Source organism: Rhinoderma darwinii, chromosome 3 (assembly GCF_050947455.1).
Source record: "Rhinoderma darwinii isolate aRhiDar2 chromosome 3, aRhiDar2.hap1, whole genome shotgun sequence".
Lineage (NCBI taxonomy): Eukaryota > Metazoa > Chordata > Amphibia > Anura > Rhinodermatidae > Rhinoderma > Rhinoderma darwinii.
The window spans coordinates 18,156,921-18,179,457 of record NC_134689.1 but is presented as its reverse complement, the minus strand read 5'-3'; the positions used below and the strand labels follow the sequence as shown (position 1 = coordinate 18,179,457).

The window sequence follows — 22,537 nt, the reverse complement described above, 5'->3', positions numbered from 1 at the left end:
AAATGTCGCAACAATTGAACTACCGGAGGAGAGGACGCCGTGATGTTATTAATGGCAAGCACCACCCCCATGTTGTCGCAGTAAAAACGGACCTTCTTATCCCTGAGCCTGTCCCCCCAAATGGTAGCCGCCACCACGATGGGAAACAGCTCGAGCAGGGCCAGATTCCGCGTCAATCCACTGGACACCCAGCTAGCCGGCCATTGACCTGCGCACCACGGACCTCCCCCGTAAGCTCCAAAGCCACCCGCCCCAGCCGCATCCGTGAAAATATTCAGATCACTCGTATCCTGCGCTGGGGCCATCCATAGCGAGCGACCATTGTACTGGCCCAAGAAGTCATCCCAAACCTGAAGATCAGCTCGGTGCTCCTCCTTGAGCCTCACAAAATGATGCGGCGCCCGCACTCCCGCCGTTGCCGCCGCCAACCTTCTACCAAACACCCTCCCCATCGGCATAATCCGGCAGGCGAAATTCAACTTCCCCAGCAGCGACTGAAGCTCCCTCAGCGACATTTTCTTCCTTCTACAAGCCCGTCGCACCTCCAGCCTCAAAGCACCCAACTTATCCGCCGGGAGCCGACACTCCATTGCCACCGAGTCAATTTCGATTCCCAAGAAACAAATCGTCGCTACCGGGCCCTCCGTTTTTTCCGGCGCCAAAGGGATCCCAAAATCCCTCGCCACCTTCTGCAGGGCATGAAGCAAGTTACCGCAAACCGGCGAACCCCCCGGGCCAACGCACAAAAAATCATCTAAGTAATGGATCAACGAATCGACCCCGGATACTCCCCTCGTTACCCACTCCACGAAGCTACTAAACGCCTCGAAGTATGCACAAGAAAGAGAACACCCCATCGGAAGGCACCGATCCACGTAAAAGGCCCCATTCCAAAAACAACCCAACAGCCGTTGGCTTTCTGGATGCACCGGCAACAACCTGAACGCCGCCTCGATGTCGGTTTTTGCTAGCAGCGCCCCCGGACCCGCAGCCCGCACTAACCCCACCGCCTTATCGAATGAGGTATAAACTACGGAACACAACTCGTGATCAATCCCGTCATTTACCGACGAACCTTTGGGATACGATAAATGTTGAATCAAACGAAACTTTCCGGGCTCGCGTTTAGGGACAATACCCAAAGGGGACACAACTAAATCTTTCACCGGCGACTCCACAAATGGCCCCGACATGCGCCCCAACGAAACTTCTTTTAGCAACTTTTCCGACACGACTTCCGCATGCAAGTAAGCCGATTTTAAATTTCTCCGCGTAACCGGAACCTCATAAGGAGGCGGAGGAATAACAAAACCAACACTAAACCCTTCATAAAGCAACTTAGCTGCCGCCCTATCCGGATACTCACTTAGATAAGGGGCCATCCTTTCCACCCTCACCGGCGACACCCCCTTGACCAGCCCCGTGCTGGTTCCCGGACCTCTTTTTCCGCAGACATTTTGCCGCCCCGTGTGATGCACCATTACACTCGGAGCACACGTGCTTGAACTTGCACGTGGCCCCAAACTTGCACTGGCCTTCATTGAATTGCCAGCAAAACCCCGCCTTTCCCCCGCCGCTTGGTCCACTCTGACTAGACTGGCCTCCCTGGCCACCGCTCCCGGGAAAGGGCTGCCTAACCGGAGCCGTAACCCGTAACCAGAGAGCAATATCCTTCTGGTCCCACCGAATCGCCGGCCGAACCGCCTTCCGCTGACGGAATTGCTCATCATATCGCAGCCACGCCTGACCCCCATACGCCCTATGAGCCTCCCCAATAGCATCAAAATAACAAAATAACGCCGAACAATTTTCCGGCGCCTTTTCCCCTATCACACTAGCCAATATGGCGAACGCCTGCGACCAATTAACGAACGTCTGCGGGATAAGCCTATACCGCCGCCGTTCCTCCTCGTCCTTTTTACTCTCATCCCGCTTGCTCTTATCCAAATTGAATTTAGCCAGCGGCAAGAGAGAAAAAATTTCAACGTATTCATCTTTCCAGATCCGATCACGCACCTCCTGCTTTAAATGCGCCCCCAACGGACCCTCAAAACAAACATACACCTCCCCCCGAGCACGATCGTCCATGCGCACTCGATCGCCGTCCTTCTGTGCCTCAGTCTGCACCGACACCGCGACCGCCTCTCTAACCGCCACCACAGGACGCGCCTGCAACGATCCCACGTCCCTGGGGCCTTCCCAAACTACCGCAGGGGACACTTCCGTTACAACCGGCGCCGCGGCCCTATCAAGGCGCCCCACCAGCTCCCGTAAGCAACCCACTAAATCTGCCAAACCCGCTCCGTCGCGTCCGCCCGCGCCACTAGCGGCCCCCGATGCTATGCTAGCAGCCCCCCCGCCGACACCCGACATAAAAATCGCTGGATAAGACAATAATGGAGTTATACACTCACCGGGCTGCACAGGCGCTGTGTTCCCGTCAGCCGGACCATCCTGACCTCGACGATAGACGTCCAGTTCACCTTCCTCCAGTTCTTCTCTCGCCGACGACTGTCCCTCCCAACGACATCTTCGGAAAGGGGATGAGGACGCGCTGACCGATGGGCCGGCAACCTGCCGCCCGACCGCCGGGACCCAGACTTCCGACCGGACCTGTTGCCTCGACGTCGCTGCAGATCTAGTCGTCCGTCTAGACGATCCTGACGAAGCCTGCCCCCTGGCCGGAACATCACCATGCGGGGCGGCCGTACTTTGCTCTCGACATCTTCCATCTGATGGGGGAGGGGTGACAGGGAGCCCGGCCTGCGACTCCCTGCTTACCGCCGGACCCCGTCGCGGCCTGGGATTCCTGCCAGGACGCAGGGCCTGGGAAGGGGCGGTCCTCCCAGCTGCCTGGCCTGCAGCGTCCGGGATCGGGCTCCCTCTGCGACGCCGTGTCCGCGGGACTACCTCCGGACTAAGGCGCTCTGGAGGTCGGGACCGCCGAGAGGGACGGGTCGACACAGCCTGCATCGCCGTCACCCCTGCCACCGCTCTCTGCCTGCCCAGCGCAGGAGCGGTTGTTGCCGACTCCCCCCCCGCCGCCATAGCCATGCTCGTAGGGGGGCCGGGGGAGGGGAGCCTGTCCCTTACAACAGACCCCGAACGCCGTGCCCGACGTGGCGAAACGGCGTCCGGGATCCGCGTTAATGCAGCCACGGTCTCCTCCAGCCATCCGGGACCGTGGTGCACAGCAGCGGCGCGCAGCCGCTCTAAAATCAAGGCCTCTGCCATTACTAAAAAACCGGGCAACGGGGAGCTTTGCTTACTGTGTGTTACTCCTCCCGCTGCTTCCGGCTCAATGCCGAGAAACAGCGGGAAGCGCAGTAACGGCCCCCCCGCCCCCCTTAACTCCTCCCCGTCCCTCCTTCAGCTCCTTCAACTTTCCCTGACCTCGTAACATTAACCCTTTCCCTACCAGGACGGTCATGTCGGCTTCCCTTAAGCCTGCAGCTGCGTCCAGCCTCTTCTTACCTGTGCCGCTGAGTGCAGCATGTAATGGGCACAGCAGCACAAACCCTGGGGCACTTTACATTTTTTTTCTACCCTCCTCCGTTATTTAGATATCGGTGCCGTTATATTTGGCACCCGATATTTAAATAACCCCTTGAACTGTCAATGGGGCGTGTAATGGCAAGGGGATGTGTTACTATCGCTGTGACACTGTCCAATCAGATATGGACAGTGTCACAGCAAGAGCTGGAGAGAGGAGAGCGTGTGGGAAAAGAAAGAATGTGAAGTGTCCCAGGGTTTGTGCAGCCTTCCCCATTACATGCTGTACCCAGCTGCACATGTATGGGCAGGTGAAAGGTTCTCTTTAACCGTACCTCCATGGAAGACTCGAGACCAAAGGTCGGATAAATTGGCCAAACCACAAAGACACACATCTCAATAAAAAACAGGCAGGCGGAAATACTGTTTCTTCGCTGCCCATGCTGCAAAAGCCCAGGAACTCCAAGAAGAGGGAGGAGTTTTATTAACGCTAGATCCCGCCTACCCTCCGCCCACTCTCCCCAGATGCCTCCCTAAAATTTTGGCCAAGTTCCCTCCCTCCTAGCTATCGCATGAAGGCCTTTCTTTGTGCCTGTGCTGACTCTTCCTCCGCTCCTCCTTGGTGGTGCCGGCACTTTTTGATCCTCCCAGACTGGTTTTCAGGAAAACCCAGCTCACAGACCCTCCCAGATGGCAGCTGCCGGCTGTCCTGTAGCGATCTGAGCTGCAGGTTATGCAACTGTTTCAGCCGCATTTTTATGCCCTCTCTTTATATTGTGTGTGAGCCCCTGAAAAGCTGGGTGACACCAGGCTCATAGTGAAGCCACACAGCTTTCCTGGGCTCTTGGTGCCCTCTCCAGAGAACTGACTGGAAATTCAGACAATTTCCGATTTTTCCGCTTTTTACAAGATGTGCCATGTTCACTAAATACTGAGTGATACAAGTGAATTTGGCGCAAAATTAACAGGCACAAAATACTACTCCTACATACAAGACTATCTATAGGAAATCCTCTCATGATAAATGTCCCCAATGAGATTCATGAAATCTGCCTAACAGAAAAGTTGTCTTTGTTGCCCTCCATAGAAACCAATCACAGCACAGCTTTAACCCCTTAACGCACCATGACGTAACTGTACGTCATGGTGAGCAGTGAGTTCGCGCACCTTGACGTACAGTTACGTCAGTGCTTTGACAGTTAACCGCCGCGCGGCGCTACACCGCAGCGGCGGTTAACTGTGCAGGGTGTCAGCCCTGCTCTCCCCGTTGCCGATCAGCGGCCTGTCGCTGCTGATATTGGCAGTTAACCCCTTAATTGCGGCGCTCGATTTTGAACGCCACAATTAAGGTCTTTAGCGCCGATCGGCAGCCCCCATGTGAAATCACGGGGGCTGGCGATGGTACCTATGGCAACCGGACGCCAGACAATGGCTTCCGGGTTGCCATGTACAGAAGCCTATGAGGACCACCCCGAGGGTGGTCGTCGTAGGCTTCCTGTCAGTGTGACTGTCTCGTCACAATGACAGTTGAAATGCATTACACTACGTGTGTAGTGTAATGTATTCCAGCAGCGATCAGAGCTGCAAGTCTAAGTGTCCCCTAGTGGGACAAGTGAAAAAAGTAAAAAAAAGAATAAAAATGTTTTAAAAAAAGTGTAAAAATAAAAGTTATAAGTGACATAAACAAGAACTGCTTTTCTTTTTTTCCTATAATAAGTCTTTCATTATAGGAAAAAAAATGAACACGTAAAAAAAAGTACACATATTTGGTATCACCGCGTTCGTAACGACCCCAACTATAAAACTATAATATTATTTTTCCCACACAGTGAACGCCGCAAAAAAAATAAACGAAAAACAATGCCAGAATCACTATTTTTTGGTCACCACCCCTCACAAAATATGTAATAAAAGTGATCAAAAAGTCGCATGTAAGCCAAAATAGTACTGATACAAACTACAACCCATCCCGCAAAAAACAAGCCCTTACACAGCTTTTTTGACTGAAAAATAAAAAAGTTATGGCTCTCAGAATATGGTGACACAGAAAATACATTATTTTCTAAATAAGTTATTTTATTGCTCAAACGCTGCAAAACATAAAAAAACGTATATACATATGGTATCGCCGTAATCGTACCGACCCGCAGAATAAAGTATAATAGTCATTTATAGCCCAGGGTAAACACCGTCAAAAATAAATAAAAATCATTGTCAGAATTGATGGTTTTTGGTCACCTGGCTTGCCGAAAAATTGAATAAAAAGTGATCAACAAAATCGCATGTACCCCAAAATGGTACCAATGAAAAATACAGATTGTCCTGCAACAAATAAGCCCTCACATGGCTCCGGTGGTGAAAAAATAAAAAAAGTTCCGGCTCCCAGATTATGGCGATGCAAAATGTGCAGAGCGTTCCAAAAGTGGATAAGATCGGGCACCATTTATCAGTGCGACACCGGCCACATATCTGTGGATTATTATTTATTTACCCCATTATTATACCCTCTTATTATGCCCCTGATGTACTCTGCCCAGCCTACATGTGCCCCAACATTATAAACTGAAATACCAGCAAAACGCCAGAGCTACTACCAAGCAAAATATGCGCTCCAAAAGCCAAATGGCGTCCCTCCCTTCTGAGCCCTACAGCGTGCCCAAACAGCCGTTTATGTCCACCGATATGGCATCGTACCAAAAAATGGTACCAATAAAAACGACAGCTCGTCCCGCAAAAAATAAGCCCCCACACCGCTCTATTGACAGAAAAATAAAAAAGTAGTGGCTCTTGGAAAGCGGGGAGGAAAAACGAAAAAGCAAAACATGAATCAGTTCGTAAAGGGTTAATTACTTTCTAATGAAAAAACATTTATGACCACATGTGGGGTATTGCCGTACTCGGGAGAAATTGCTTTACAAACGTTGGGGTGCATTTTCTCGTTTATCCTTTGTGAAATTGAAAAAATTCAACATTTTAGTGGAAATAATGTTGATATTAATTTTCACGGCCTAATTCTAATAAATTCTGCAAAAGACGTGTGGGGCCTAAATGCTCACTATACCCCTAGATAGATTCCTTAAGTGGTGTAGTTTCCCAAATGGGGTTACTTTTGGGGGGCTTCCACTGTTTCTGTCTCTCAGGGGCTTTGCAAATTCGACATGACACCCAAAAACATTCCAGCAAAATTTGAGCTCCAAAAGCCAAATAGCGCTCCTTCCCTTCTAAGCCCCGGTGTGGGTCCAAACAGTAGTTTATTACCACATATGGGGTATTTACGTAATCAGGAGAAATTGTTTTACAAATGTTGGGGCGCTTTTTCTCCTTTATTCCTTGTAAAAATTAAAAAATGGCTACCTTTTTTCAGAAAAAAAGGAGATTTTCATCTTCACATACTAATTCAAACAAATTTAGCAAAAAAACTGTGGGTTCAAAATGCTAACTATACCCTTAGATAAATTCCTTGAGGGGTATAGTTTCCAAAATGGGGTCACTATTGGGGGGTTTCCACGGTTTTCTTCCCTCCAGTGCATTGCAAACGCGACACGGCACTGAAAACTATTCCAGCAAAATCAGAAATCCAAAATCCAAATGGTGCTCCTTCTCTTCTGAGGCCTGCTGTGGGTCCAAACAGCAATTTATTACCACATATGGGGTATTGCTATAATCGGAAGACATTGCTTTACATATGTTGGGGTGTTTTTTCTACTTTATTCCTTGTAAAAATTTAACATTTCCTAATTTTTTCACAAAAAAAGTAGATTTTCACCTTCACATACTAATTCAAATAAATTTAGCAAAAAAACTGTGGGTTCAAAATGCTAACTATACCCATAGATAAATTCCTTGAGGGGTATAGTTTCCAAAATGGGGTCACTTTTGGGGTGTTTCCACTGTTTTGGCAGCACAAGGCCTCCTCACACCTGACATGGTACCTAAAATATATTCTAATAAAATAGAGGCCCAAAATCCACTAGGTGCTCCTTTGCTTCTGAGGCCTGTGTTTCAGTCCATGACCGCGCTAGGGCCACATGTGGGGTATTTCTAAAAACTGCAGAATCTGGGCAATAAATATTGAGTTGCATTTCTTGGGTAAAACCTTCTGTGGTACAGAAAAAATTTATTACAAATGAATTTTTGAAGGAAAAAAAATGAAATTTGTAAATTTCACCTCTACTTTGCTTTAATTCCTGTGAAACGCCTAAAGGGCTAAAATACTTTGTGAATGCTGTTTTGAATACTTTGATGGGTGCAGTTTTCAAAATGGGGTGATTTATGGTGACTTTCTAATATATAAGGCCCTCAAAGCCATTTCAGAACTGAACTGGTCCCTGAAAAAATAGCCTTTTGAAATTTTCTTGAAAATATGAGAAATTGCTGCTAAAGTTCTAAGCGTTGTAACGTCCTAGAAAAATAAAAGAATGTTCAAAAAACGACGCAAACATAAAGTAGACATATGGGAAATATAAACTAGTATGTATTTTGTGTGGTATTACTATCTGTTTTACAAGTAAATACATTAAAATTTAGAAAAATGCTAATTTTTGCTAATTTTCTCTAAATTTTGGCGTTTCTTACAAATAAATATTGAATTTAATGACAAAATTTTTTCAGTATCATAAAGTACAACATGTCACGAGAAAACAATCCCAGAATCGCTTGGATAGGTAAAAGCATTCTGGAGTTATTACCACATAAAGTGACACATGTCAGATTTGCAAAAATGGGGCTGGTCCTGAAGGCCAAAACAGGCTTAGACACTAAGGGGTTATAATGTCTTATAGTGCTCTTGAAAAATTAAAGCTGCACTGTGATTGGTTGCTATTGGCATGTTTTCATGAATCCTATGGGGGAGATTGATTATTACTGTCTTGAACTTAGACCAGACAAGCAAAAACTGCGCCAAATCTATCACAATGGCGCACGCTATATCATAAATTTAGTACATCTGTCTAGACATGTAAGACACTTTTCTCCTCCTTATGTCACCTCATGGCTGGTGTACTTAAGATATGATAGATAGATAGATAGATAGATAGATAGATAGATAGATAGATAGATAGATAGATAGATAGATAGATAGATAGATAGATAGATAGATAGATAGATAGATAGATAGATAGATAAATATGGCACTGAAACATTCGAGTTGAGCAGGAGGTCACGTGGCTGACGGTGCAGATAACCGCAGTCTGTACATTTATACCGATATCTAGTAAATCTCCATCTACATCCTCTATAAATAACATACACTGTATTATAAAGAAGTGATATTATAAACTCCATTGTCCATAATAGAGGCGGACGATCAAAAAGATGGAAATGAAAGACACAATGTGAGTTTATAAGTCAGGATGTTTATTATGTTGCACACAGGAATAGGTATCATGTATGGAGGATGATATTGCTGCACATATCCGGTGACTGATCGCTGATGGTGGAAATCTAAAGAAAAGGAAATTAAAAAAACCTGTGGTTAGTGTCACAATTCTAGTATCAATGTATTTATATAGAAGGGGCAAAAACGTATCATCTGTCAGTAGATGAAGAACTAACTGGAACAGTAAGAAGAGTCACCAGATTTTATGTCCTTGTCTTCATCTCTGTTTGATAGTTTACATGTATGTATAAAAACATTGTAATATTCGTGCATCCTCTGAACTGCTAATTCCGGAGTATTGGATGATTAAGCCAAATATAAAATAAATAATAGATCCACTTAAAATTAATTATGTACCGAGCCTTCAAGCAGAGGCCTACAACTACTACTGGTACTGGTATGGTGAAATGTTAATATCTGGACAGCATTCAAATTTCTATTTGTGGGACACTTCTAAGTCCCAGCCCTATCTGCCCAGGAACGCCCACAAAGTGTCACAGAAACGCCCATTTGGAGCACATTTGCATAGGCCCATCCCACATTGTGGTTTGCTATACTAGACAATCCTGTAAAAAACTAGTTTATTGGATAATATGGTCTACGCTACATGACAACATCATGACACAGGCATTCCTGCGCCCCATAGGAGGTCTGTGATAGGTAATGTAGTGACTCATAGATAATTACATTACATTCATTTTAGGTGCATCCAATGTATCATTAAGATCTATCAACCCCCCAATTGAATGGCCATCAGACTGCGTGCCGGACTATCAGGTTAGTGTTATGATAATCTGGCATGGCTGTTTTTGGTTTCATACTAGATTATCAGTCTTTTCCCGATCATTCGTTTTCTTTCCCTTCTTGAGCAGTATCTTACAATAATAAACTCAGTAAATGTAGACATTGAGTAAAACTTACCATTGAATGGAAGGAAACTCCTGACGAAATGTGTCAATCACCTGAAGAGTCAAAAAGAAATAAGAAATGTAAGTGACTTATTAAAAACACGAAATAAGAATTCGGGATAATATCATCCCAGTAATAGATATTTGTCAATTACAAGATTTATTCTTCGTACTTACTTTATAGATTGTGCTCTGATACCAGGTTCCTAGAAACAAGACCCTCCACCTTCCTAGAATGGTACAAGGAATGGTAATAAGTCTGTCATGGACTCGGTGGAGGTCTGGTGTGCTTTATTGTCTTATCTGGAAACAAGACTGAGCCTCTTCGGGCATGGACAGCTGGCCAATCAGATGATGACTCCGGGGCATGTAGTATGTCATAGCCAGGGATGACCCAGGTAAACTACAGCTGTGGATCAGCCAGGAGGTGTCTTCAGAAGTGCTCGATGGGGACAAGGCAGCACAATCAGCTGATACGATGGTGGAATACCTCTATAAAGGAGATTTGTTCACAATGTAGGTGTTAATATGATGTAATATTCCAAGCCCTCATGTGGTGGTTGTTAGACAGGGATGCAGAAGGTGGACAAGGTGGTTCCTCAAATCCTTGGTGTTTCTCAGATCTTGGAGACACAGTGAATTTTATGGCGTTGCAGATTTTAGTAGCACAGTGTTGTTATAGACGTTATGAAACTTTAGTTGACTTTGCACTGGGACGAGGAGAATCTTCTTAGCCGGGTGTCTGGATAGATGGGGCTGACGTGGTAGTTCTCCGACCACTCAGGACACACAAAACTAAATTCATTGAAAAGTTTCTGATCTTTAGCTTTAATTGTGGCGTTATGGTCCCTAGTACAGGGCGCAGGCCTGATATCACTAATATTCAGATCCACAAACTCAGTCACCAGTATATCCGGGGGTGCCGCTCGTCCAGCCTCTACTTCTTGCCAGTTGGTGGTAGAGAAGAATGGATGTTCTCGGATGTTTTCTGTCACTCCCAGACGTTCAAACTGGTTCTTACACAACAGCCGCTTGATTATATCCACGGTGTCAGAGGATAAAGACGTTGGATACTGTGGAACATAGTTCAGGACCGAGGCCTCGATCTCTGATTTTGTGTTCCCAGGAAAGGGGTCTTTATTGGTGACCATGTCATAGAGGATGACTCCAAATGCAAACCAATCGACCCCTGTTCCATATTCCTCACACCCGATCATTTCTGGGGCTCCATATCCTAGTGTTCCACCACAGGGGTCTGTTGTTCTTCCAAAGACATTTGTTATTGCCAGTCCAAAATCTGTGATCTTCACATGTCCATCTGATGTTAATAAGACGTTATTTGGCTTTAGATCCCTGTGGATGATGCCTTTGTTATGGAGGAATTGCACCCCACAAACCAGCTCTGCTGCAATAAACTTCACGGTGTTTAATTCCAGTGGAAAGTTATTCTCAGTAAATGTATCGAGGTCACCCCCACTGGCCAGTTCCATGACGTAATACACGTGGTTCTTACTGTGGAACGCTGCAAGTCCGTGGATCAGAAAGCGGCTCTCGTGTGATAGACCAAGTATGTCCCGCTCTACGAAAGTATGGCCTAGTTCTGTGAAATCGCTTTTGCCCGTCTTTTTAATGGCGACAAGTTCTTTACGGATTTTGTCTTTTGCAAGAGTTACTTCGCCATAGGAGCCTTTACCAAGTTCACGATGGAAGGTAAAGGAATTCAAGCTTAGAGGAACAGTGGCTGTCCTAGTCTCCTCACGAGATGGTCCAGGCTTTTCATTGAGGATGGTTGTTGCATCCTGGCTCCCTGATGTTTTTTCTTTGGAAGATCTCAGAGATGTTTTTAGTTTTTTATTTGATTCCTGGTTCTCGTCTGCTGTTCTCTTTCTCTTAGGTGCAGCCGGTGTCTCTTTCTCCTGCTTAGATGGTGCAGGTTGTTCCCCTTCAGCTTTTTTCTCCAGTTCATCCAGACTATTTGATATTTTTCCTTTAGATTTCTTTGCTTTCTTTCCAGAAGGTTCCTTCTCCTCTGTCATCCTCTTTCTCTTACGCTGTGTCTCCTTTTTTGCTGTCCCCTTTTTGTCCCTATCTTTTTCCTCCTCCTTGATCTTGGACCCTTTTTTGCCTATTGGGTTGAGAAAATAAGTATTTATTATTAGTATTTTTCTATGTGTAATGTAAATAACAATGGTTTTTCAAATAACTTTTCATTTTTGGAACGTAATTAGGACACTGGGGGAGATTTATTCATTCTGTCATAAAGGAAGACAGGATAAAACTAAACTAGACTGGGAGAAATTGTGCTAGATTTATCACAATGGCGCACGCTGTATGATAAATTTGGCTCATCTTGCTAACCATGTTAGACCTTTTTTTCTTACTTATGCCACCTCATGGCTCACCTACTTTACATCGATATTTTGCAAAAAAAAAAAAAGGTGTACACCAGTGATAAATCTGGCGGATTTTACAATGAGTCTTTGTCACTCCCCTTTTTTTTAGACACTTTCAAAACTGTCAAAGAAGGTGAAAAAGTGTCTAAAACATAATAATAATAATTTGACACACCCCATTTATGCCACTTTTTAGGCGCAATTTTTGGCGGAAGTCTTACGCATTTTGCATACTAAATTTTCCTCTATTGGGACTCATTTATCAAAGCTGTCTTATAGAAAACAGGCCTTATTGCCCATAGTGTCAGAATGCGAGATCTCATCATAACTAGCGAGATCTCGTGTTCTGATACTGTATGCTGTCACATAGGGTTCGTGGACCCACTGGGCCGAACTGCCTTGGCGGTATGGCAGCTGGCTAACAGGGCGCAGGTCACTGTCTATAGTGCGTATAGGGTACCTGTGGCAGCTCGGACAGTAGTAAGACTAGGCAGCGTGTAGACGTCAGGCGTGGAGTAGCAGGACAGGCGTGGAATACAGCACAGCACGACTACAGCACAGCACTTGACCAGGATAGCATGGGATACAGGAAATGGGAACACTGGGAACTGGAAAATACTAGGAGGCCATTTGCATAGACAAACTAGGATACGACAAACAACGCTCAGGCAAGGATCAGAATGGCAGGGGCCTTCTTATAGTCCAGGCAATCATGTGAGTTGAGGATGATGATTGTTTTCATGTGCGCGCGCTGGCCCTTTAAGAGCGGGCACGAGCGTGACTGGAGCGGAACACAGCGGACTGGAGCGGAAGTTAGCGCTGGCGTCTCCTAGGAAGGAGATGGGGACCAGCGCTCACAGATGCATGGCTGCGGGCGTCGAAGGGTAAGTAAACTCGACAGCCCGCGGCCATAGACGCTACATATGCCACTGGGGGGTTATGGGAAGGTGCGCTAGGCGTGCCGTGACCAGCCTTACAGGAAGTTCGGAGCCAGACCCTGCGGTGGAACAGCTTATTTACATATTGTTGATACGCTCTGTAAGTTGTTTTTTTTTTTTTACATTTTATTAGTTATATTCCCCAAAAAATTTGTGGTGGAAAACATTTTACAATAATAAACATAGATGAGTTCCCCATGATAGGTCCTCTGTAAACAAGAGTAAACCAAGCTCTATTATAGTAAGTGCACATGTCTATTTTCTGTACAATAGAAAGCTTGTCTATGCTGCACAGACTTGTTTTCGGTTCTGCCCATGAGGTAGCAAGAAATGATCATTCAGAAAGAATCATGCAGCTTTGGGATATATAACCAAATTACCAAAGAATTAAAAACATGAGAATAAAAAGATTGTAAGTTTTATGCATGTATCCGTGTAGGTTAGAGGGATAGCGATCAATCTGTCTATACAGGCCGATATACCCCAAGAATGATATATTATATCCTTTATTGCCATAGCTAAGTTTTGTGTACCTCTTGGCTGAACTATTCAGTAAATACTACTTTTGTATGGTGGTTACCAACTCTGATATGAGATATGGGCGCTATGCGTGCACACTATGTCTAGTTATGAGGTTATTTGTCCCGTAGGAGTCTATGGACATTGTATGGATTTATATGACTAGAACTTGCTTGTACATTCAGAGTTCTTACCTGATGTCCTGATCTTCTCGTCCATCAGGCTGATGTTACTGGGTCCTGGGAGGTCTCGTGAACTTCTCCGTCCAATGATGGCTAAGAGCCAGTTCTTTATGCTCCTCTTAGCTGTAAGTCCGGTATTCTCCATTTTAGTCTTCTTAGTCCCCTCTCCTTCTTTACTCCCCTCACTCTCCTTCCCTCTTTCTCCTCCTTCTTCCATATTCCTCTTTCTCTTCATTTTGTGTCAAAAACGGTAATCGCAATAGAAAGAACAATCCAAAAATTGTCCAGGAGCACTCACATGTATCTCTGCTAACTCGCAGCATGCAAATGCAATGTTTCTGGCCAGTGCACCTGTATAGATGAGCGCATGGGGCATTGTGATGTCATCAGCTATGTATTAAGGTAGCCCACCTGTGACCTTTAGGCATTGTGATGTCATCAGCTATGTCTTAAGGTGGCCCAGCTGCCAACCCCAGGCATTGTGATGTCATTAGCTATGTCTTAAGGGGGCCCACCTACCAACCTCAGGCATTGTGATGTCATCACAATGTTTTAAGGTGGCCCAGCTGCCGCTCCGGGCACGTAATTACCAGCCATACGATCTGAGTGTAATAAACAGAATAGATATAATACATGTCTATGGTATAAGCATCTCCCTGTCTTAACCACATGTTAGCATTTGCACCAGTTGAAAACAGTTGAAAAATACTAATTCATGGTGCACAAGAATTTCTCTTTCACTCTTCAAAAAGAGGTTCTGCAGCAGCTGATATGTGTATTATAAGGAATGAGGTACCCCCTGCTATAAATAATAAATAATTTTAGAAGTCACCCTGGAGTTCCATGACTGGTCTTAATGCACTTTACCCGCACCATACGTACACTCATTACGCCCCTCTCGGCCTCGCCCTTATCCCCTCCTGTATTAACGTTATTGGAAGCCGTAATCCATGGTAATTCAATATATATAACAGAAGTACTTAGCTCAGACCCCAAACGACTCCAAAATTATTTCAGACCCCAGACTCAGGGACTCCAAAGTGAATTAAAACCCTAGACTTAGAGACCCTAAAATGAATTCTGAACCCACACTCAGGCAGCCCCCAAATTACTATAGAGCCCAAGTCATTTAGTATGTGAAAATAACTCCCCATAACTAGTCTCATTTAAAGAGAACCTTTCACCTCCCCATACCTGTGCCGCTGAGTGCAGCATGTAATGGGCACAGCAGCACAAACCCTGGGGCACTTTACATTTTTTTTTCTACCCTCCTCCGTTATTTAGATATCGGTGCCGTTATATTTGGCACCCGTTATTTAAATAACCCCCTGAACTGTCAATGGGGCGTGTAATGGCAAGGGGGCGTGTTACTATCGCTGTGACACTGTCCAATCAGATATGGACAGTGTCACAGCAAGAGCTGGAGAGAGGAAAGCGTGTGGGAAAAGAAAGAATGTGAAGTGCCCCAGGGTTTGTGCAGCCTTCCCCATTACATGCTGTACCCAGCTGCACATGTATGGGCAGGTGAAAGGTTCTCTTTAACCGTACCTCCATGGAAGACTCGAGACCAAAGGTCGGATAAATTGGCCAAACCACAAAGACACACATCTCAATAAAAAACAGGCAGGCGGAAATACTGTTTCTTCGCTGCCCATGCTGCAAAAGCCCAGGAATTCCAAGAAGAGGGAGGAGTTTTATTAACGCTAGATCCCGCCTACTCTCCGCCCACTCTCCCTAGATGCCTCCCTAAAATTTTGGCCAAGTTCCCTCCCTCCCAGCTATCGCATGAAGGCCTTTCTTTGTGCCTGTGCTGACTCTTCCTCCGCTCCTCCTTGGTGGTGCCGGCACTTTTTGATCCTCCCAGGCTGGTTTTCAGGAAAACCCAGCTCACAGACCCTCCCAGATGGCAGCTGCCGGCTGTCCTGTAGCGATCTGAGCTGCAGGTTATGCAACTGTTTCAGCCGCATTTTTCTGCCCTCTCTTTATATTGTGTGTGAGCCCCTGAAAAGCTGGGTGACACCAGGCTCATAGTGAAGCCACACAGCTTTCCTGGGCTCTTGGTGCCCTCTCCAGAGAACTGACTGGAAATTCAGACAATTTCCGATTTTTCCGCTTTTTACAAGATGTGCCATGTTCACTAAATACTGAGTGATACAAGTGAATTTGGCGCAAAATTAACAGACACAAAATACTACTCCTACATACAAGACTATCTATAGGAAATCCTCTCATGATAAATGTCCCCAATGAGATTCATGAAATCTGCCTAACAGAAAAGTTGTCTTTGTTGCCCTCCATAGAAACCAATCACAGCACAGCTTTAATGTCTTATAGTGCTCTTGAAAAATTAAAGCTGCACTGTGATTGGTTGCTATTGGCATGTTTTCATGAATCCTATGGGGGAGATTGATTATTACTGTCTTGAACTTAGACCAGACAAGCAAAAACTGCGCCAAATCTATCACAATGGCGCACGCTATATCATAAATTTAGTACATCTGTCTAGACATGTAAGACACTTTTCTCCTCCTTATGTCACCTCATGGCTGGTGTACTTAAGATATGATAGATAGATAGATAGATAGATAGATAGATAGATAGATAGATAGATAGATAGATAGATAGATAGATAGATAGATAGATAGATAGATAAATATGGCACTGAAACATTCGAGTTGAGCAGGAGGTCACGTGGCTGGCGGTGCAGATAACCGCAGTCTGTACATTTATACCGATATCTAGTAAATCTCCATCTACATCCTCTATAAATAACATACACTGTATTATAAAGAAGTGATATTATAAACTCCATTGTCCATAATAGAGGCGGACGATCAAAAAGATGGAAATGAAAGACACAATGTGAGTTTATAAGTCAGGATGTTTATTATGTTGCACACAGGAATAGGTATCATGTATGGAGGATGATATTGCTGCACATATCCGGTGACTGATCGCTGATGGTGGAAATCTAAAGAAAAGGAAATTTAAAAAACCTGTGGTTAGTGTCACAATTCTAGTATCAATGTATTTATATAGAAGGGGCAAAAACGTATCATCTGTCAGTAGATGAAGAACTAACTGGAACAGTAAGAAGAGTCACCAGATTTTATGTCCTTGTCTTCATCTCTGTTTGATAGTTTACATGTATGTATAAAAACATTGTAATATTCGTGCATCCTCTGAACTGCTAATTCCGGAGTATTGGATGATTAAGCCAAATATAAAATAAATAATAGATCCACTTAAAATTAATTATGTACCGAGCCTTCAAGCAGAGGCCTACAACTACTACTGGTACTGGTATGGTGAAATGTTAATATCTGGACAGCATTCAAATTTCTATTTGTGGGACACTTCTAAGTCCCAGCCCTATCTGCCCAGGAACGCCCACAAAGTGTCACAGAAACGCCCATTTGGAGCACATTTGCATAGGCCCATCCCACATTGTGGTTTGCTATACTAGACAATCCTGTAAAAAACTAGTTTATTGGATAATATGGTCTACGCTACATGACAACATCATGACACAGGCATTCCTGCGCCCCATAGGAGGCCTGTGATAGGTAATGTAGTGACTCATAGATAATTACATTACATTCATTTTAGGTGGATCCAATGTATCATTAAGATCTATCAACCCCCCAATTGAATGGCCATCAGACTGCCTGCCGGACTATCAGGTTAGTGTTATGATAATCTGGCATGGGTGTTTTTGGTTTCATACTAGATTATCAGTGTTTTCCCGATCATTCGTTTTCTTTCCATTCTTGAGCAGTATCTTACAATAATAAACTCAGTAAATGTAGACATTGAGTAAAACTTACCATTGAATGGAAGGAAACTCCTGACGAAATGTGTCAATCACCTGAAGAGTCAAAAAGAAATAAGAAATGTAAGTGACTTATTAAAAACACGAAATAAGAATTCGGGATAATATCATCCCAGTAATAGATATTTGTCAATTACAAGATTTATTCTTCGTACTTACTTTATAGATTGTGCTCTGATACCAGGTTCCTAGAAACAAGACCCTCCACCTTCCTAGAATGGTACAAGGAATGGTAATAAGTCTGTCATGGACTCGGTGGAGGTCTGGTGTGCTTTATTGTCTTATCTGGAAACAAGACTGAGCCTCTTCGGGCATGGACAGCTGGCCAATCAGATGATGACTCCGGGGCATGTAGTATGTCATAGCCAGGGATGACCCAGGTAAACTACAGCTGTGGATCAGCCAGGAGGTGTCTTCAGAAGTGCTCGATGGGGACAAGGCAGCACAATCAGCTGATACGATGGTGGAATACCTCTATAAAGGAGATTTGTTCACAATGTAGGTGTTAATATGATGTAATATTCCAAGCCCTCATGTGGTGGTTGTTAGACAGGGATGCAGAAGGTGGACAAGGTGGTTCCTCAAATCCTTGGTGTTTCTCAGATCTTGGAGACACAGTGAATTTTATGGCGTTGCAGATTTTAGTAGCACAGTGTTGTTATAGACGTTATGAAACTTTAGTTGACTTTGCACTGGGACGAGGAGAATCTTCTTAGCCGGGTGTCTGGATAGATGTGGCTGACGTGGTAGTTCTCCGACCACTCAGGACACACAAAACTAAATTCATTGAAAAGTTTCTGATCTTTAGCTTTAATTGTGGCGTTATGGTCCCTAGTACAGGGCGCAGGCCTGATGTCACTAATATTCAGATCCACAGACTCAGTCACCAGTATATCCGGGGGTGCCGCTTGTCCAGCCTCTACTTCTTGCCAGTTGGTGGTAGAGAAGAATGGATGTTCTCGGATGTTTTCTGTCACTCCCAGACGTTCAAACTGGTTCTTACACAGCAGCCGCTTGATTATATCCACGGTGTCAGAGGATAAAGACGTTGGATACTGTGGAACATAGTTCAGGACCGAGGCCTCGATCTCTGATTTTGTGTTCCCAGGAAAGGGGTCTTTATTGGTGACCATGTTATAGAGGATGACTCCAAATGCAAACCAATCGACCCCTGGTCCATATTCCTCACACCCGATCAGTTCTGGGGCTCCATATCCTAGTGTTCCACCACAGGGGTCTGTTGTTCTTCCAAAGACATTTGTTATTGCCAGTCCAAAATCTGTGATCTTCACATGTCCATCTGATGTTAATAAGACGTTATTTGGCTTTAGATCCCTGTGGATGATGCCTTTGTTATGGAGGAATTGCACCCCACAAACCAGCTCTGCTGCAATAAACTTCACGGTGTTTAATTCCAGTGGAAAGTTATTCTCAGTAAATGTATCGAGGTCACCCCCACTGGCCAGTTCCATGACGTAATACACGTGGTTCTTACTGTGGAACGCTGCAAGTCCGTGGATCAGAAAGCGGCTCTCGTGTGATAGACCAAGTATGTCCCGTTCTACGAAAGTATGGCCTAGTTCTGTGAAATCGCTTTTGTCCGTCTTTTTAATGGCGACAAGTTCTTTACGGATTTTGTCTTTTGCAAGAGTTACTTCGCCATAGGAGCCTTTACCAAGTTCACGATGGAAGGTAAAGGAATTCAAGCTTAGAGGAACAGTGGCTGTCCTAGTCTCCTCACGAGATGGTCCAGGCTTTTCATTGAGGATGGTTGTTGCATCCTGACTCCCTGATGTTTTTTCTTTGGAAGATCTCAGAGATGTTTTTAGTTTTTTATTTGATTCCTGGTTCTCGTCTGTTGTTCTCTTTCTCTTAGGTGCAGCCGGTGTCTCTTTCTCCTGCTTAGATGGTGCAGGTTGTTCCTCTTCAGCTTTTTTCTCCAGTTCATCCAGACTATTTGATATTTTTCCTTTAGATTTCTTTGCTTTCTTTCCAGAAGGTTCCTTCTCCTCTGTCGTCCTCTTTCTCTTACGCTGTGTCTCCTTTTTTGCTGTCCCCTTTTTGTCCCTATCTTTTTCCTCCTCCTTGATCTTGGACCCTTTTTTGCCTATTGGGTTGAGAAAATAAGTATTTATTATTAGTATTTTTCTATGTGTAATGTAAATGACAATGGTTTTTCAAATAACTTTTCATTTTTGGAACGTAATTAGGACACTGGGGGAGATTTATTCATTCTGTCCTAAAGGAAGACAGGATAAAACTAAACTAGACTGGGAGAAATTGTGCTAGATTTATCACAATGGCGCACGCTGTATGATAAATTTGGCTCATCTTGCTAACCATGTTAGACCTTTTTCTCTTACTTATGCCACCTCATGGCTCACCTACTTTACATCGATATTTTGCAAAAAAAAAAAATGGTGTACACCAGTAATAAATCTGGCGGATTTTACAATGAGTCTTTGACACTCCCCTTTTTTCTAGACACTTTCAAAACTGTCAAAGAAGGTGAAAAAGTGTCTAAAACATAATAATAATAATTTGACACACCCCATTTATGCCACTTTTTAGGCGCAATTTGTGCCAGAAGTCTTACGCATTTTGCATACTAAATTTTCCTCTATTGGGACTCATTTATCAAAGCTGTCTTATAGAAAACAGGCCTTATTGCCCATAGTGTCAGAATGCGAGATCTCATCATAACTAGCGAGATCTCGTGTACTGATACTGTATGCTGTCACATAGGGTTCGTGGACCCACTGGGCCGAACTGCCTTGGCGGTATGGCAGCTGGCTAACAGGACGCAGGTCACTGTCTATAGTGCGTATAGGGTACCTGTGGCAGCTCGGACAGTAGTAAGACAGGCTCGGCTAGGACTAGGCAGCGGGTAGACGTCAGGCGTGGAGTAGCAGGACAGGCGTGGAATACAGCACAGCACGACTACAGCACAGCACTTGACCAGGATAGCATGGGATACAGGATACAGGAAATGGGAACACTGGGAACTGGAAAACACTAGGAGGCCATTTGCATAGACAAACTAGGATACTACAAACAACGCTCAGGCAAGGATCAGAATGGCAGGGGCCTTCTTATAGTCCAGGAAATCATGTGAGTTGAGGATGATGATTGTTTTCATGTGCGCGCGCTGGCCCTTTAAGAGCGGGCACGAGCGTGACTGGAGCGGAACACAGTGGACTGGAGCGGAAGTTAGCACTGGCGTCTCCTAGGAAGGAGATGGGGACCAGCGCTCACAGATCCATGGCTGCGGGCGTCGAAGGGTAAGTAAACTCGACAGCCCGCGGCCATAGACGCTACATATGCCACTGGGGGGTTATGGGAAGGTGCGCTAGGCGTGCCGTGACCAGTCTTACAGGAAGTTCGGAGCCAGACCCTGCGGTGGAACAGCTTATTTACATATTGTTGATACGCTCTGTAAGTTGTTTTTTTTTTTTTTTACATTTTATTAGTTATATTCCCCAAAAAATTTGTGGTGGAAAACATTTTACAATAATAAGCAGAGATGACTTCCCCATGATAGGTCCTCTGTAAACAAGAGTAAACCAAGCTCTATTATAGTAAGTGCACATGTCTATTTTCTGCACAATAGAAAGCTTGTCTATGCTGCACAGACTTGTTTTCGGTTCTGCCCATGAGGTAGCAAGAAATGATCATTCACAAAGAATCATGCAGCTTTGGGATATATAACCAAATGACCAAAGAATTAAAAACATGAGAATAAAAAGATTGTAAGTTTTATGCATGTATCCGTGTAGGTTAGAGGGATAGCGATCAATCTGTCTATACAGGCCGATATACCCCGATAATTATATATTATATTCTTTATTGCCATAGCTAAGTTTTGTGTACATCTTGGCTGAACTATTCAGTAAATACTACTTTTGTATGGTGGTTACCAACTCTGATATGAGATATGGGCGCTATGCGTGCACACTATGTCTAGTTATGAGGTTATTTGTCCCGTAGGAGTCTATGGACATTCTATGGATTTATATGACTAGAACTTGCTTGTACATTCAGAGTTCTTACCTGATGTCCTGATCTTCTCGTCCATCAGGCTGATGTTACTGGGTCCTGGGAGGTCTTGTGAACTTCTCCGTCCAATGATGGCTAAGAGCCAGTTCTTTATACTCCTCTTAGCTGTAAGTCCGGTTTTCTCCATTTTAGTCTTCTTGGTCCCCTCTCCTTCTTTACTCCCCTCACTCTCCTTCCCTCTTTCTCCTCCTTCTTCCATATTTCTCTTTCTCTTCATTTTGTGTCAAAAACGGTAATCGCAATAGAAAGAACAATCCAAAAATTGTCCAGGAGCACTCACATGTATCTCTGCTAACTCGCAGCATGCAAATGCAATGTTTCTGGCCAGTGCACCTGTATAGATGAGCGCATGGGGCATTGTGATGTCATCAGCTATGTATTAAGGTAGCCCAGCTGTGACCTTTAGGCATTGTGATGTCATCAGCTATGTCTTAAGGTGGCCCAGCTGCCAACCCTAGGCATTGTGATGTCATTAGCTATGTCTTAAGGGGGCCCACCTACCAACCTCAGGCATTGTGATGTCATCACAATGTTTTAAGGTGGCCCAGCTGCCGCTCCGGGCACGTAATTACCAGCCATACGATCTGAGTGTAATAAACAGAATAGATATAATACATGTCTATGGTATAAGCATCTCCCTGTCTTAACCACATGTTAGCATTTGCACCAGTTGAAAACAGTTGAAAAATACTAATTCATGGTGCACAAGAATTTCTCTTTCACTCTTCAAAAAGAGGTTCTGCAGCAGCTGATATGTGTATTATAAGGAATGAGGTACCCCCTGCTATAAATAATAAATAATTTTAGAAGTCACCCTGGAGTTCCATGACTGGTCTTAAT

General features: G+C 44.6%; 2 protein-coding genes across 2 annotated transcripts; both read right to left on the bottom strand.

Annotated features, from left to right (window-relative positions):
• Positions 1 to 8,826: 8,826 nt before the first annotated feature.
• Positions 8,827 to 14,165, bottom strand: LOC142750874 (protein kinase C delta type-like). The gene is made up of 4 exons (XM_075859852.1): positions 13,822 to 14,165; positions 9,955 to 11,902; positions 9,791 to 9,831; positions 8,827 to 8,934 (listed from the first exon to the last, which is right to left on the bottom strand). The coding sequence occupies exons 1-2, from the start codon at positions 14,042 to 14,044 to the stop codon at positions 10,473 to 10,475; spliced, it is 1,653 nt and encodes a 550-aa protein (XP_075715967.1). The 5' UTR covers positions 14,045 to 14,165; the 3' UTR covers positions 8,827 to 8,934; positions 9,791 to 9,831; positions 9,955 to 10,472.
• A 2,507-nt stretch (positions 14,166 to 16,672) lies between these two features.
• LOC142750873 (protein kinase C delta type-like) lies at positions 16,673 to 22,033 on the bottom strand. The gene is made up of 4 exons (XM_075859850.1): positions 21,692 to 22,033; positions 17,801 to 19,748; positions 17,637 to 17,677; positions 16,673 to 16,780 (listed from the first exon to the last, which is right to left on the bottom strand). Exons 1-2 carry the CDS (start codon positions 21,912 to 21,914, stop codon positions 18,319 to 18,321), a joined length of 1,653 nt encoding a protein of 550 aa, XP_075715965.1. The 5' UTR covers positions 21,915 to 22,033; the 3' UTR covers positions 16,673 to 16,780; positions 17,637 to 17,677; positions 17,801 to 18,318.
• Positions 22,034 to 22,537: the final 504 nt, after the last annotated feature.